Source organism: Gopherus flavomarginatus, chromosome 20, assembly GCF_025201925.1.
Source record: "Gopherus flavomarginatus isolate rGopFla2 chromosome 20, rGopFla2.mat.asm, whole genome shotgun sequence".
Taxonomy (NCBI): Eukaryota; Metazoa; Chordata; order Testudines; family Testudinidae; genus Gopherus; species Gopherus flavomarginatus.
In genome coordinates, this window is record NC_066636.1 from 6,698,981 (window position 1) to 6,713,578 (window position 14,598).

The window sequence follows — 14,598 nt, forward strand, 5'->3', positions numbered from 1 at the left end:
TCCCCCCATCAGCGCACCCCTCCATTCCCCCCAGCCAGTGCATCGACACCCTGCTCTGCCCAGCGCGCCCCCTCTGCCCCACAGCCTCTGTGCCTACCCCCATCAACCCCCTGCACCCCTGCTCTTCCCAGGGCCCCACCTGCCAGCGCTCTCCTCTGTCCCCCCCAGCCAGTGCTTCTGACCCTGTGTCCATGCTCTGCTCTGCCCAGCACCCCCAGCCAGTGCTTTCACTCCAACTGCCAGGGGACAGAGATGGGCCCAGCAGCTTCCTGCAGCCCACCCAAGGACACTGCATCTGGCCTAACCTAGCAGCAAGCAGAGACCCTCCCTCACGGTCCTTAGACATTGGCCACGGGCCCAATCCTCACCCACAGCCCTGCTAGTGTCCCTCACTCCTGACTCACATCCCCTGCCAGCCCAGCCCTGCAATGCCCTTCACTCCCGACCTGCAGCCCCCTGCCAACCCAGCCCTGGGCTCTCCACCCAGCCACGCTGATGTTGCACACTACTGATCCGCAGCCCCCTGCTATCCCAGACCTGGGCTCCCCACCCAGCCCTGCGATGCCCCTCACTCCCGACCCACAGCCCCCTGCCAATCCAGCCCTGGACTCCCCCCAAGATCTGCTGGGGCTCCTCACTCCTGCCCTACAGTCCCCTACTATCCCAGCACTTGGCTCCCAACCCTTCCCTGTGGTGCCCCTCACTCCTGACCCATAGCCCTTGCTAGCCTAGCCCTCAGCTCCTGACACACAGTCCCTGCCTTCCCAGCCCTGGGCCAACCCCATAAGATCTGCCAGGGCCCCTCAGTCCTGACCCACAGCTGCCTGCAAACCCAACACTGTGCCCCCCCGTACCACCTGCTGGTGTCCCTTACTCCCAGCATGCACACACTGAGGGTGCCTGAGCTCTGGTTGGGCTCTGGGGTGACTCAAGGTTAAGGATGAAGAGTCCCGTGGCATCTTATAGATTAACAGAAGTATTGGAGCAAAAGCTTTCATGGGTGAATACCCACTTCGTCGGACACATGTTGCTTTTTACAGATCCAGACTAACCTGACTACCCCGTCTGATACTTGAAGGTTAAGGATGAAACTAACCCACGTGTCAAGGTGGCTGGAGTCTGCAGCTGGAATCCCACCCATCCGCTTCTGTAACTTGCATTTCCTGGGCCAAGGCTGCCTTCAGCTGTTGAGAGAGTGAGCTGTTTGGCCAGGCGGCACCTGCAGGGGGCAGCACAGCATGATCCTCAGGGTGCTGGGGAAATACTGTACAGGGCTGGGGGCAGTGCAGGGCTGGGGGTGGCATGGAACAGGGCAGTGCAGGGATGGGGGCCACATGGGATGGGGCAGTGCAGGGGCTGTGCTTAGAGGCAGTAGGGTGAAGTGTTGGGCTGTAAAATATTGGGGGACAGTGGTAACAGTGACCCAGACTCTCCTGTGGCAGGGTCCCTCCCCCATACCCCAGACTTGTCTCCCAGCCTCATCACTGGGCTGCAGCCCCACTGAGCCCCTGTGATGGGCTGAGTGAAGTGTGCTGAACCTACCTCACACACCCAGCCTCCCAGGCTCAGCCCGCAGCTGGGGCTGTCGGTCCCGAGCCCGGAGGCAGCTGGGCAGGGCCGGCGCTTCCATTTAGATGGCCTAGGCAATTGCCCAGGGTGCCAGGATTATTGGTGGGCGGCGTTTTAGCTGGAGGGGGCGGCAGGCGGCTCTGGTGGAGCTGCCGCAGTCGTGGCTGCGGATGGTCAGCTGCTCGTGCGGCTCTGGTGGACCTCCCGCAGGCATAACTGCAGCAGCTCCACCAGAGCTGCGGAGCAGCCGACCGTCTGCAGCCACGACTGCGGCAGCTCCACCGGAGCCGCGGGACCAGCGTGCGGGGCAGCGAAATTGCCGTGCGCCTAGGGCGCTAAAACCCCTAGCGCCAGTCCTGCAGCTGGGCAGAGACTGTCAATAACCTAGTCCCAGATTTGGACCTTAGCGTCCAAAATATGGGGGTTAGCATGAAAACCTCCAAGCTTAGTTACCAGCTTGGACCTGGTACTGCTGCCACCACCCAAAAAATTAGAGTGTTTTGGGGCACTCTGGTCCCCCCAAAAACCTTCCCTGGGGACCCCAAGACCCAAATCCCTTGAGTCTCACAACAAAGAGAAATAAACCTTTTCCCTCCCCTCCCCCCTCCAGGTGTTCCTGGAGAGATACACAGAAGCAACCTCCGTGAATCTAAACAGAGGGATTCCACCCTCCCCGTTCCCAGCCTGGAGAACAGAATTACCGAGAGTCAATCTCTCTTCCCCCCTCACCCCGAGTGAATGCAAAGTCAGGCTAGTACATCTAACACACACAAGTTTTCCCCTGACTTCTTCCTCCCACCAATTCCCTGGTGAGCTGCAGACCCAATTCCCTGGAGTTCCTCACTAAAGAGAAACTCCAACAGGTCTTAAAAGAAAGCTTTATATAAAAAAGAAAGAAAAATACATACAAATGGTCTCTCTGTATTAAGGTGACAAATACAGGGTCAATTGCTTAAAAGAAATATGAATAAACAGCCTTATTCAAAAGAATACAATTCAAAGCACTCCAGCAACTATAGACATGTAAATACAAAAAAAAAAAACATATAAATCCTATCTGATCTTTTGTACTCACAACTGGGAAACAGAAGATTAGAAAGCAGGAAATAGAAATCACTCCTCATCCGAGAGAGCATACAGGCAGAAGACAAAGAACTCAGACACAAACTTCCCTCCACCCAGAGTTGAAAAAACTCCTGTTTCTTGATCAGTCCTCTGGTCAGGTGCTTCAGGTTACTTTTTCAGGTGAAAGAGACATTAACCCTTAGCTATCTGTTTATGACAGAGACAAGTGGTGCCCTTAGAATCCCAGACCCATCAGGTTAGAAGGGACTGCAGGGATCTGGTCCAATCCCAGCCAAAGTGCAGGATTTGATGTGGCTAAACCATCTCAGACAAATGGCTCCAGCCTCCTTTTGAAAACCTTCAGTGAAGGAGATTCCACAACCTCCCTAGGTGTCCGGTCCATTGTCCTACTGTTCTTACCATTAGGAAGTTTCTCCTGAGATTTAATCGAAATCTGCTCTGCTGTAGTTTGAACCTGTTGCCTCTTGTCCTGCCCTCCATGGCAAGAGAGAGCAACTTTTCTTCATCATTTTTATGGCAGCCTTTCAAATATCTGAAGACTGCTATTATGTCCCCCTTAATCTCTTTTCCAAACAACCTACCCAATTCCTGCAGCCTTTGCTCAGATGGTTTGCATTCCATCCCTTTGATCATCTTTGTCACTCACCTCCAGATCATTTCCAGTTTCTCTACGTCCTTTCTAGACATTGGTGACCAAAACTAGACCCACTACTCCAGCTGAGGCCTCACCCCACTTGAGACCTTGCTTTTAGCGACCTGGCTGTGCCCCTACAGCCGTGCTGCTAAAAGTTGTGCAGTGTCGCTGCTGTTTGTCAGCTTTCCTGCCAACATAAACCTTGGTGGGCAAAACTTTTGTCTTTTTTTTGCCGGTGGTGGTGGTGTTAACACTTCAATGACAAAAGTTTTGTTTTTCAGTTGCTAGTGTAGACAGCCCTCCTTCCATCCCTTATGGGATGTTCCCTCCAACCTCTGCTCTGCCAGTCCCACTCCCGAGTCAGTCAACCCCTTGCCCTGAGGCTGGATCAGGGACAGCACCACGGAGAGGGGAAAGGCCCCAGCCCCTTGAGGCTCTGCTAGCTTTGGAGGGTGAGAGGGAGGGAGCTGAGTGCACAGGGAGCCGGCCCCACTAGGCAGGGGGCCTTGGAGGTAGGGTGACCAGATAGCAAGTGTGAAAAATCAGGACGGGGGTGGGGAGTAATAGGTGCCTATATAGGAAAAAAAGTCCCAAATATCGGGACTGTCTCTATAAAATCAGGACAGCTGGTCACCCTACGGGGAGGGGAGGGAGAAATGGGAGCAGTTGGATCCCTGCACAGCTGACATTAGCTCTACAAATGGAGGCAGGTGCACTGGGGGCGGGGGAGAGACAGTGCCAGCACCACAGCAGCTTCCTCCTGCTCTGGCTGACCCACTGCAAAGAGCAGAGTGGCCACCCGCAGCAGAGCCCAGGGCTTGGCTAGCAGGGGCTCCGGACCAGCAGTGAGGGACACTGGCAAAGCTGCAGGGTGGGAAACCTGGGGCCGGGCTAGCAGTGGGCTGCAGGTCAGGAAGGAGGGGCACAGGCAGAGTTGGGCGGGGAACCCTGGGGCTGGGCTAACGGGGCTGTGGGTTGGGAGTGATGGACACAGCGGGACTGGGAGGGTAGGGAATCCAGGGCGGGATAGCAGGGGGGGTTGCACGTGGAGAGTGAGGGGCACCGGCAGAGCAGGGCTGGGCTAGCTGGGGCTGCAGATCGGGAGTGAGGGGCACAAGCACAGCTGGGATCTCCGGATCTGTCCTCCTGACTCTCTCTCTGTCCGGGGCTCTGGCCCCTGCCCCAGTGCCGCCGCTGGCGCGCCCCGTCCCTGTGTGTGTCCCGGGTGGGCGGGGATCGGCCGCTGCGTCCCGCCCCCAGCCCCATGCTCCCCGGCCTGCCGCCAGCGCATGCTGCAATGCATCAAGTCCCCGCCCGCCCTCTGCGCCCGGCGCTTTGATTCATTCGCAGCTGCTCGCCGCAGCCAGCCGGCTCCTCTGCAGTGCGCCGGGCAGGGGCCGAGCCGCAGGGCCGCCGCGCCTTCCGCACCTGGCCCGGCTGCATCGCCCGCTCCCGACCGGGCCCCGGCTGCATCGCCCCCTCCCGACCCGACCGGGCACTGGCTCCATCGCCCTCTCCCGACCGGGCACCGGCTGCATCGCCCCCTCCCGACCCGACCGGGCACTGGCTCCATCGCCCTCTCCCGACTGGACACCGGTTGCATCGCCCTCTCCCGACCCGACCGGGCACCGGCTCCATCGCCCCCTTCTGACCGGGCACCAGCTGCATTGCCCCCTCCCGACCAGACTGGGCACTGTCTACATCGCCCCCTCCCGACTGGGCACTGGCTGTATCGCCCCCTCCCGACCCAACCAGGCACTGGCTCCATTGCCCCCTCCTGATCGGACCAGGCACCAGCTGCATCACCTCTTCCTTGCCGGACCAGGCACCAGCTCCATCGCCCCCTCCAAACTGGGCACCAGCTCCATTACATCCTCCCTACTGGACATAGGCTCCAGCACTACCTCCAAGTCCAGTGGCGAGTGTCAAGGTTATCCCTGGGGCATCCCCAAAGTGGGTGCGATTCTACCCCCCAAGGGAGGCACTGGCAGGGCACCATGCCCTGATCACTGTTGGGTAGCTGGCTGGGTGTGGGCAGCAAATGGGGATCTGTTGAGTGGCCAGTTTGCAGCTCTGCAGTGACACTGAGACAGCAGCTGGACAGGAACAAGCTGGGACTGTGGTGACCTTCCCACCCTCCAGGGCTCCAGGCATCCAGTCCTGACAGCACCAGTCCCACGCAGAGCAAGCGTGTCCCTCGTGAGCCTGACTCATTCCATGGGCTGCCAGGATCCAGGTGGCAGCAGCTGAGCTGTGGACTCTGCTCTGTGGGCCAGGAGAGCTGCATCCGGACGGGGTTGCTGTGGAGGACAAGGGATCCAGGTCTGCTGACAGCACCCCCTGCTCCCCTGTTTATGGCTCCTCCGGCCATCCCTATTGTCTGCCCTGGGCTGTGGGGGTGCCCCTATCCTAGCAGTGCTGGGTCCTGGACCCACCTGGGGCATCACGTGGCAGCAGGGGCAGCCAGGCTGTGCTAGCCTCTGCCTGGGGAACGGGCCGGCCAGGACCAGCTGGGAGCATCCGGCCAGGACATTCCAAGACACAGGCTGGGCACTGCAGGGCACCAAGCCCTTGGCTATAAATACCGTCCTGGAAGATTCCTGTCAGGGATCGTCTGTCCGCTGAGCACGGAGCCAGCAGGCAGGGGCAGAGGGGGACCCACACCACCAGCCCCACTGAGGAGCTGTCCCAGCTGGCCTGGGGCCCTAATCCCAGGGACCCCACCATGGCTCTGCTGGGCCCATCACTCCTGTTCTGCCTCATCCTTGGTGAGTGCACACCTGGGGCAGAAGATGGGGGTCGGAGGTCTGCCCAGAGAGGGGGCTCCTGGGCCCTGGGGGATGGGGGCGCAGGGCCTGTCCCAGTGGGGATTCCCTGAACCCTCTCCACACTGCCCCCACAACCCCAGGACAGATTCCCTCCCCTCAGGGAAAGCCTGGAGCAGGACACAGCCCCTGAACTAGCCCTGAGGTATGGAGAGACATGGCCAGTTTCTGAGGCCCAGTGGTGAGGAGATGGAGTCGGCAGACAGATAGACAGAGACAGATGGGGGGAAATGGAGTGCCCAGAGCCATGATTCAGAGAGACGGGGCAACCTGCCCTCGCAGGGGATGATCCCTGACAGGCCCTGGGGTGACACCCAGTGACCAGGGCAGGAACCACCCAGGAAAGTTTAGATATCAGAATCCAACTGCAGTAACAGAACAAATAGCTCAGTCCTGGGCCCCCCAGCTCTTCCGATGCTGCTCACTCCCAACCCGCAGCCCCCTGCTAGCCCAGCCATGGGCTCCACCCCCACCCAGTTCTGCTGGTGCCCCTCACTCCCACCCTGCAGCCCCCTGCTAGCCCAGTCCTGAGTTTCCCTGCATCTCTGCCAGTGCCTCTCACTCCTGACCTGCAGTCCCCTGCTAGCCCAGCCCTGAGTGCCACCCTCACCTTTGCTGCTGCTGGTGCTCCTCACTCCCAACCCGCAGCTCTGCTGGTGCACTGCCCCAAGGTTATCTGGTGCATGCTGGGGGCTGCACAGACACAGACAGACAGACACCCACAGAGCAGATGTGATTCTGTCCAGCCAACAGTGGCTTTCCCAGGCCCTTGCCTTGATCCCCACCTCTCCGGCTGGGAGAGTGACCTGCAGCTCCCCAAGCGAGCAGGACCAGTGCAGCCCCTCAAGAACTGATTGGAGGGGAACGGGGAGCATATGGGGGAGCCTGGGGGCTGGGGGTGGTTCTGGGGGTACTGAATGTGCAGATCTGGGGGTGCTGGTGGAAGGAGTGTCGATCAGGTGATGAGAGGGTGCAGATGTGGATTGCTGGGGTGGTTCTGGGGGTGCAGATCAGTTCTGGGGATGCAGATTGGGGGGCTGGGGCTGGAGCTTGGGGGTGCTCCTGTGGGGCCTGGATGGGGCTGTGTGTGACCCTTTAACACCCTCCCCACTCAGTGCCGTCGTGCTGGGCAGGCTGCGTGGAGGTGGACTCCCACACCGAGGCCGTTTTTGGGATGACATTCAAGATCCTCTGCATTTCCTGCAAGAAGCGGAGCGAGACCTCGGCAGAGGCCTACACGGAGTGGTACTTCAGGGAGAAGGGCACTGAGACCTTCACCAGGGTGCGCGAGGGCTGGCTGCAGGGGCTGGACTGCACTGTGGGAAGCACGGGGTACAGGAGGGGGAATCAGGTCCCTGTCCAGGGCTTTCCCCTTCTCCTCCCTGTGGCTTCCCTTGCATGCAGCCTCCTCCTTCACTGCCCAGCCCAACCCCATGTGTGGTTAGGCAGCGGCTGTCCTCCACCTCAGAGGTGGCTGCATCTCAGCATTGGTCTGTTCCAGACAGGCCCAGGTCACTAACCAGCTGCCCTGAGCTGGGTGAAGCCAGACAAAGCTAGTTGTCTGCTGGGGGCGCACTACGCTTCGCCTCCCCACCCCCAAACTCCTAGACTTCACTCCCTGCTCAGCGCTGAGGATAGAACCCAGGAGACCTGGTTCCCAGCCCCCCGGCTCTAACCAGTAGACCTCATCCTCTTCCCAGGAGGTTAGAACCTCCTATGAAAAACAGATACCACATCCATCCTGCCTCATGTCTCCCTTCACTGAATATAGGGGGAGGTGTCACTCCCTGTGATGCTGTGGGGCCGGGTGGGTTCACTCTCCGTGGGGCCGTGAGAGATCACTTTCCATGGGGATGGCCCCCCTAGCTGCTCACGGACACAAGGGTCTCAGCCTGGCTTCCACTCTCCTAGCTCCCTCAGCAGGGTAACCTCAGAGAGCCCCCCCACAATCCCGCTCCCTGAGATGTTCCCCGCCAGGTGCTCAGCTGACCCCAGCATGGGGAGCCCCAAATGGTGATTACCTGTGAAATGCCGGAGTCCTAGCAGCCCTGCGAGGCTGGGAAGACGAGTTACATGAAGACTCACCAGAGACCTGCAGCCCCTGGCCTGCTCTGTCCACGTCAGCACCTCACCTCACCCACGCTGCTGAGGCTGCTGTCCCCAGCACACCACTGCCACCCTCCATGGGGTTCTGGTCTGTGGCAGACATCCCCGGTGGGTCTATGGTCTGGGACAGCCATCCCCCATGGGTCTGTGGTCTGTGGCAGGTGACCCCATGGTAATCTGATCTATGACAGGCGTCGCCCATGGGGGTCTGGTCCGGAACAGATGTCCCCCATGGGATTCAGGTCCAGGACAGATGTCTTCCGTAGGGGTCTGCTCTGGGACAGGCTTTCCCCGTTGGCTGTGATCTGTGGCAGGCTTCTCCTATGGGCTGTGGTCTGTGGCAGGCGACCCCATGGGGGTCTGGTCTGGGACAGGCATCCCCCATGGGCTTTGGTCCATGGCAGGCATCCCCCATGGGATTCTGGTCCAGGACAGATGTCTTCCATGGGGTCTGGTCTGGAACAGGCGTCTCCTGTTGGGCTGTGGTCTGTGGCAGGCAACCCCATGAGGGTCTGGTCTGGGACAATCCCCACGGGGCTGTGATCTGTGGCAGGTGAGCCCCATGGGGCTGTGGTCTGGGACAGGTGTCCCCTGCAGTGCATGGCCATCCGTCTGACTTCCTTCCCCCCAGATCCTGCGTTATGACCCTGACGCACTGCTGGAGGTGGTGGACGAGCGGTTCCAGGATCTCGTGGTGTGGAACGGCAGCAAGAACACGCGGGACCTGCAGGATCTGTCCATCTTCCTGACCAATGTGACCTACGAGCAGGCGGGCGAGTACCTGTGCCGTGTTGACCGCAGCCTCACCTTCAATGGCTACGTCTACAACATCGTCATCAACAAGACCATCCATGTTGAGGTGGTGGACAAGGGTGAGTAGGTGGGGCCGCAGGCAGGAGGTGGGGCCATGGGCAGGGGTGGAGCTATGTATACAGAGTGGTACCACTTAGGGTGACCAGAGGGTGGTGGGTAAGAGGTTCCTATATAAGACAGAGCCCTGGATATCGGGACTATCCCAATAAAATCAGGACCTCTGGTCACCCTAGTGCCACGTACATGGGGCAGAGCCACAGGTACAGGGAAGTCACAGTAATGGGGGCAGGTCAACACGTAGGGGTGGGGCTACCTACAGATGGCAGGGCCAGAGACATCAGGGCAAAGCCACACACAAGGCTGGGGCCATACACATGTGGGCTGCAGCCACATGGAGGGAGGGGTCTCACTCACTGGAGTGGGCTACACACATGGGGCATGGTCCCACGCCCTGAAAGTGGGACAGACCAGGTATGGGGTGGCACCATGTACACAGAAGTGGAGGCACGTACATGGGGAGTTGAATCACATGGGGAGAGGGCAACAACCACAGGGAGTGAGGGCACAAGGGGTTTGAGCCACACACATGGGGGTGGAGGTACACACCAGGGGTAGAGCCACACAGAGTGGGGCTGTACACCCATCCTCACTTCAGTCCAACCTGGGCTGGTGCAGGGGGCTGCGGGACACTCAGGCCAAGCTCCCACGATGGGCAGGAAGAGCTGGCCTTGGTTACTTCCCAGTGCATGCTGGGAAGCTCCATGTGCACCCCATAAATTCAGCAGGAGTGGGGGGCCGGGCAGGGAACAGCTAAGGGGCTAAAGGACATTGAGGCTGAACTGGGCAGGCGGCCATGGTGGTGTCGGGAGAAGTCAGTTTCTGACAGACAGAGGTGGGAGGATTTGGGGCAACCCCCAGGAGCCAGGGGAACCTGTCCCATTGCAGACTGAGCTTGAGTTCCTGGACGGGGTGCTGAGATGGGGCTGCCTACCAGGCCAGGGCCCTGCCAGGCCTGCGAGGTGCTGGGTGCTGAGCTGGCTCCTCCAGCAAGGTGCGGTGCTGGGGCAGAGGAGGGGGCTGTGGGGAGTAGGGGAGGTCTCAACCTCTCCCCTCCCACAGAGAACCGGGACATGGCGTCCATCGTGTCAGAGATCATGATGTATGTGCTCATCGTGGTGCTCACCATCTGGCTAGTGGCTGAGATGATTTATTGCTATAAGAAGATTGCGGCAGCCACGGAGGCAGCTGCACAGGAGAATGCGTGAGTTCAGGGAGCTCGAGGGGCTCAGAGAAGCAGGTGGGGGCTGGGGTAGGCAGGACCCAGGTGGGGACTGCCTGGGAACAGGCTGGCTGTGCTAAGGTGAACAGGTGTCCAGTTTTCGACTGGAACACCCGGTTGAAAAGGGACTTTGGCGCCAGGGCCAGATCCAGGGTTACTGCCGTCCCAAGCAGCAAAAAGAAAAACGCGATCACAATCTGCAGCTCTACCACCACCGCTTCAGTCTTCGGCGGCAATTCAGCGGCTGGTCCTTCACCCATCACTATTGGCCTCCCCAAGCAGCTGCTTGCTGGGCTGGTGCCTGGAGCCTGCCTTGCCTGGTGCTGTGGTCAGCACCACCGACTGGGCTGTTAAAAGTCCAGTGCTGCAGGGCTAAGGCAGGCTAATCTCTACTTGTCCTGGCTCCACGCTGCATCCCGGAAGCAGCCAGCAGGTCCAGCTCTTAGACGGGGAGGCCATGGGGCTCTGTGCGCTGCCCCCACCCCCAGATTGTTTCTGCACTCCCATTGGCCAGGACCCATGGTCAAGGGTAGCTGTGGGGTGGCGCCTGCAGGCGAGAGCAGCACGCAGAGCCTCCTGGCCGCCCCCTGCCTAGAAACTGGACCTGCTGGCCGCTTCTGGGGTACAGCGCGAAGCCGGGACAAGCAGGAAGCCTGCCTTGCCTCCCTGCTGCACTGCTGACTGGGAACCACAGGAGGTAAGCCCACACCCCAACCCCCAGCACTGAGCCCCCCCAACCTGGAGCCTCCTCCTGCACTCCAAACCCCTCATCCCCAGCTCCACCTCAGAGCCCGTGCCCTTAGATGGAGCCCTTATCCCCCTGTTCCCCAAGTCCCTGCCCCAAACCAGAGCTCCCTCCAATACTCTGAAGACCCTCCCCACACACACACTCCAAACATCCCTGGCCCAACCCCAGAGCCTGCACCCCCAGATGGAGCCCTCCTCCTCCCTGCACCCCAACCCCCTGCTGCAACCCACAGGCCCCTCCTGCACCCTGAAGCCCTCATCCCCAGCCCAGAGCCCTCACCCCCTCCTGCACCCCAACCTCCTGCCCCAGCCCAGTGAAAGTGAGTGAGGGTAGGGGAGAGTGAGCCATGGAGGAAGGGGGAATGTAGTGAGGGGGGGCAGGGCCTCAGGAAGGGGTGGGTCTAGGGTGTTCATTTTTGTGCTATTAGAGAGTTGGCAACCCTAGAGTAGGCAGTGAGTGGCAGGCTGTCCTCACCCCCGTCTCTCCACAGCTCCGAGTACCTGGCCATCACATCAGAGAGCAAGGAGAACTGTGCCGGGGTGCAGGTGGCGGAATAGTCCTTGGGGGCCATCCGCAAGCCTGGGGGACCTCGTGTGGCGGGTAAGTCCAGACGGGCGGGAGCCCTGGGGGTCGCCCTGGCCCACAGGATTTGGTGCTACCCTGCATCCTTCCATCAGATTCTGCCTTGCTGCCACCCCAGCACCAACTGCCTCCGCCAGCCCCATGGCCCCTCCCTTTCTTGGCGGGGACACAAGCGCTCCCTGCATGCACCATAGCGCTGTGCTTTGTGCCCCTGTCCTGCGGGCCAGAGCCAGGAGAGAACCCAAGCCCCCCTGCTCCAACCACTAGACCTCGCTTCTCTCCCAGAGCCAGGAAAGCACCCAGGAGTCCTGGCTCCCAGCCTCCCCTGCTCTAACCACTAGACACCACTCCTCTTCCCTCCCAGAGCCAGGAGAGCACCCAGGAGTCCTGGCTCCTGGTCTAACCACTAGGCCCCACTCCTTTCTCTATCTCAACTACAATTTGTTGTAACACAGCATCACGTCCTGCTCCCATGGCGGACCCCAGAGAGAATAACAGCCCGCTACTGCTAGCAGCAGTGAGGTTCTCCTTTGGTTGCAGGTGCTGTGGTCAGGATGGCCTGGTTTTGAGTGACATTGTTTGTTGCAGGCCTGAGGTAACAGCAAGGAACAAATGAAGGACGAGGGGAGTGATTCAAGATGGGGCACGCCCCAGAGAGTGCCCCCCAGCTGGCTCCCCCACACACCCTGCACGCCTGGGGTTGCTCCAAACAAAGCATGTTGTTGTGAATCCTAGCACTTGCTCTTCCAGCCCACGGGGGATGGGCAGTGGGCACCTTGCTCTTTTTGACACTTCCCTTCTCCTCATGGTGAGCGAGGCTGCCCCTGCCACAATGCATGATGGGGGAAGCAACATGGCCACTGCTCATGCAATGCAAAGCTTGGCCTTGGCCTGCTCCAACCCCCCACCCCCGCCTCTGGGCACTGCACTCACGCTTTCTGGTTTGCACATTTCGCGCGCTTCAGGTTGTTTTGGTGACTTCATTGCCAGCACGTTCTGGTTCTGAGGAGCGGGGGCCTGACGTGGGACACAGGGAGGGAAGGGCATCAGAACCCCAAACAGCGTCCAGCCTGGTCCCAGGTTACCAGTGCAAAGCATCAGCCTCTCAGGGACTTGGGTGAGGCCTCCAGGCTGGCTGCCCAGTGGGTTTCTAGGCCTGAGACAGACTCGAAGCGGTGTCCAGGACGCCCGCATACTGGGATCCCATGGTCCCAGCCACATGAGAGGATGGGGGATGCCTCCAAGATGGCTGCCCAATGGTTCAAAACTTGGCCACAACCAAGGCACTGTGGAGATGGGGGAAATGTCCAAGAGGGCTGCCAATGAGTCCTGAGGCCCCACCCCAAGGCTGAGCCAGGCATACACGATGGCTGCCTTCAGGACCCCAGGCACATTCACTGAAGGAGCTCGTGTTTCCATTCACAAATGGGATGTACCCCATTGTCCCAGGGGGCTGCTTCACAGACTCCCAGAGCAGACTCCCCTGGGTCCCCCACCCTCCATCCCCTCCCAACGGCCAAGGCGTGGCAGGCAGGGCTGGGCTAGGGTTCCTCCAGGTTCCTGGCACTCAGACACTCCTCCCATAGTGGCGGGGTGAGGAGGCTGAAATCTGAGGGATTTGCTAGACCTCAGCCTTCCAAGGGGTGCAGCAGACTCTCCTCCCTCCCCTCCATGCACTGACACCAGAGATACCAGCTACCCCCATGCCATCCAGCCCCCCCATGCAATATCCCCCAGTGCCATATCCTCCCATGCCAGCCACCCTTCCATGCCATCCAGCCCCACCAGTGCCATAACCCCCAATGCCATTCAGCCATATCTCCTGTGCCTGCCAGCCATCCCCCGCATCCTTCCCATGCCACCCCACTCCCCAATGTCATGTCTGCCTCAGTCCCCCTGGCCCAGGGGACCCATCACCCCAACCCAGCCACTCTGGGCTCTTCAGGGAATACAGCTGAGTGGCTCTTGGACCCTCCTCCTCCGACCCTTGGACAGGTCCTGAGGACCCACCTGTCACTGTGCCGTAGGGGCTGTTCATGGAATAAAAAGACTGGATTTCATCCTGCACTCACAGTGTGATTCCTGGGGTGGGGTGGTGGGGCTTGGGGCATGGAGAGGAATAGAGGTGGGGGTGGGGTATGGGTGTGATGGGTTGTCAACCCCCCAGGGTGCAGCCTGGGTGCTGTGGCAATTGCTGTGCCCCCCAACCCACCAGCTGGGCAGGCCTCTCACACTGCTTTGTAGAGATTCAGCCAGCCTCTCCAGGCCTTGTTATCACCCAACTTGACAGCAGGTTGTGCCACACACCCAACTTAGCTACCTGAGTGCTTTACCTAAACCAGTCAAGGACAGGCGGATGACAGACAATTTCCCAGCTCCCCAGCCTTTCACCCTCACTGGAGTATAAACCCAGTTGTCACGGACTCACAGATCATGCCCACTCATGGCCCCGTGTGGTCCTTGGGGGCTGCCCCTTTTAATGAGACAGCCCTTCTCGGGGATCCACTCTCTCTTGGGGTCAGGCCCCTCCACCTCCTGGAGCCACACCTCCCTGAGCCTTAGCAAATCTGTTTCTCACCGTGGGCCCCCTCAGGGAGTCCATGTGCTCTGGACTCCCCCGGGCCTCCTCACTCCCGAAGGGGTTGATGCCACCCTGTACTCTAGACCAGAGTGACTCTCAGCCAGCATAAAACAGGAGGTTTTATTGAGAGTTGAACACAGCACAGGAAACTCAGGGCCTCAAGCCTGGCCTCCCTCAACACAGCATATCCCAGTCCCCCCTGCATCCAGGTGGGCTCTGCTTGCTCCCCGTCTCCAGCCCCGAGCCCCGCTGCTTCCCAGATGGGCCTCTGATATCCCCAGCCCCAAGCCCCATCTCTGTCCATTGTCTTCTCTCCAGGTAAACAGGGTCATAAAACAGGCAGACCTGGGTCTCCTCTCTTCTCAGCCCTCCTCT

The 14,598-nt window shown here is 60.0% G+C and overlaps 1 protein-coding gene across 1 annotated transcript; it reads left to right on the forward strand.

Annotated features, from left to right (window-relative positions):
• Positions 1-4,742: 4,742 nt before the first annotated feature.
• Positions 4,743-13,702, forward strand: SCN1B (sodium voltage-gated channel beta subunit 1). Its single transcript, XM_050929968.1, has 6 exons — positions 4,743-6,057; positions 7,230-7,396; positions 8,852-9,092; positions 10,153-10,294; positions 11,551-11,660; positions 12,231-13,702. Exons 1-5 carry the CDS (start codon positions 6,015-6,017, stop codon positions 11,615-11,617), a joined length of 660 nt encoding a protein of 219 aa, XP_050785925.1. The 5' UTR covers positions 4,743-6,014; the 3' UTR covers positions 11,618-11,660; positions 12,231-13,702.
• The last annotated feature ends 896 nt before the right edge of the window (positions 13,703-14,598 follow it).

Coding starts and splice junctions, on each gene's coding strand:
- SCN1B (XM_050929968.1), top strand. CDS start 6,015: ATGGCTCTGCTGGGCCCATCACTCCTGTTCTGCCTCATCCTTG. Junction 7,397..8,851: donor GCACTGAGACCTTCACCAGG/GTGCGCGAGGGC, acceptor CCTTCCCCCCAG/ATCCTGCGTTATGACCCTGA. Junction 9,093..10,152: donor TGTTGAGGTGGTGGACAAGG/GTGAGTAGGTGG, acceptor CCCCTCCCACAG/AGAACCGGGACATGGCGTCC.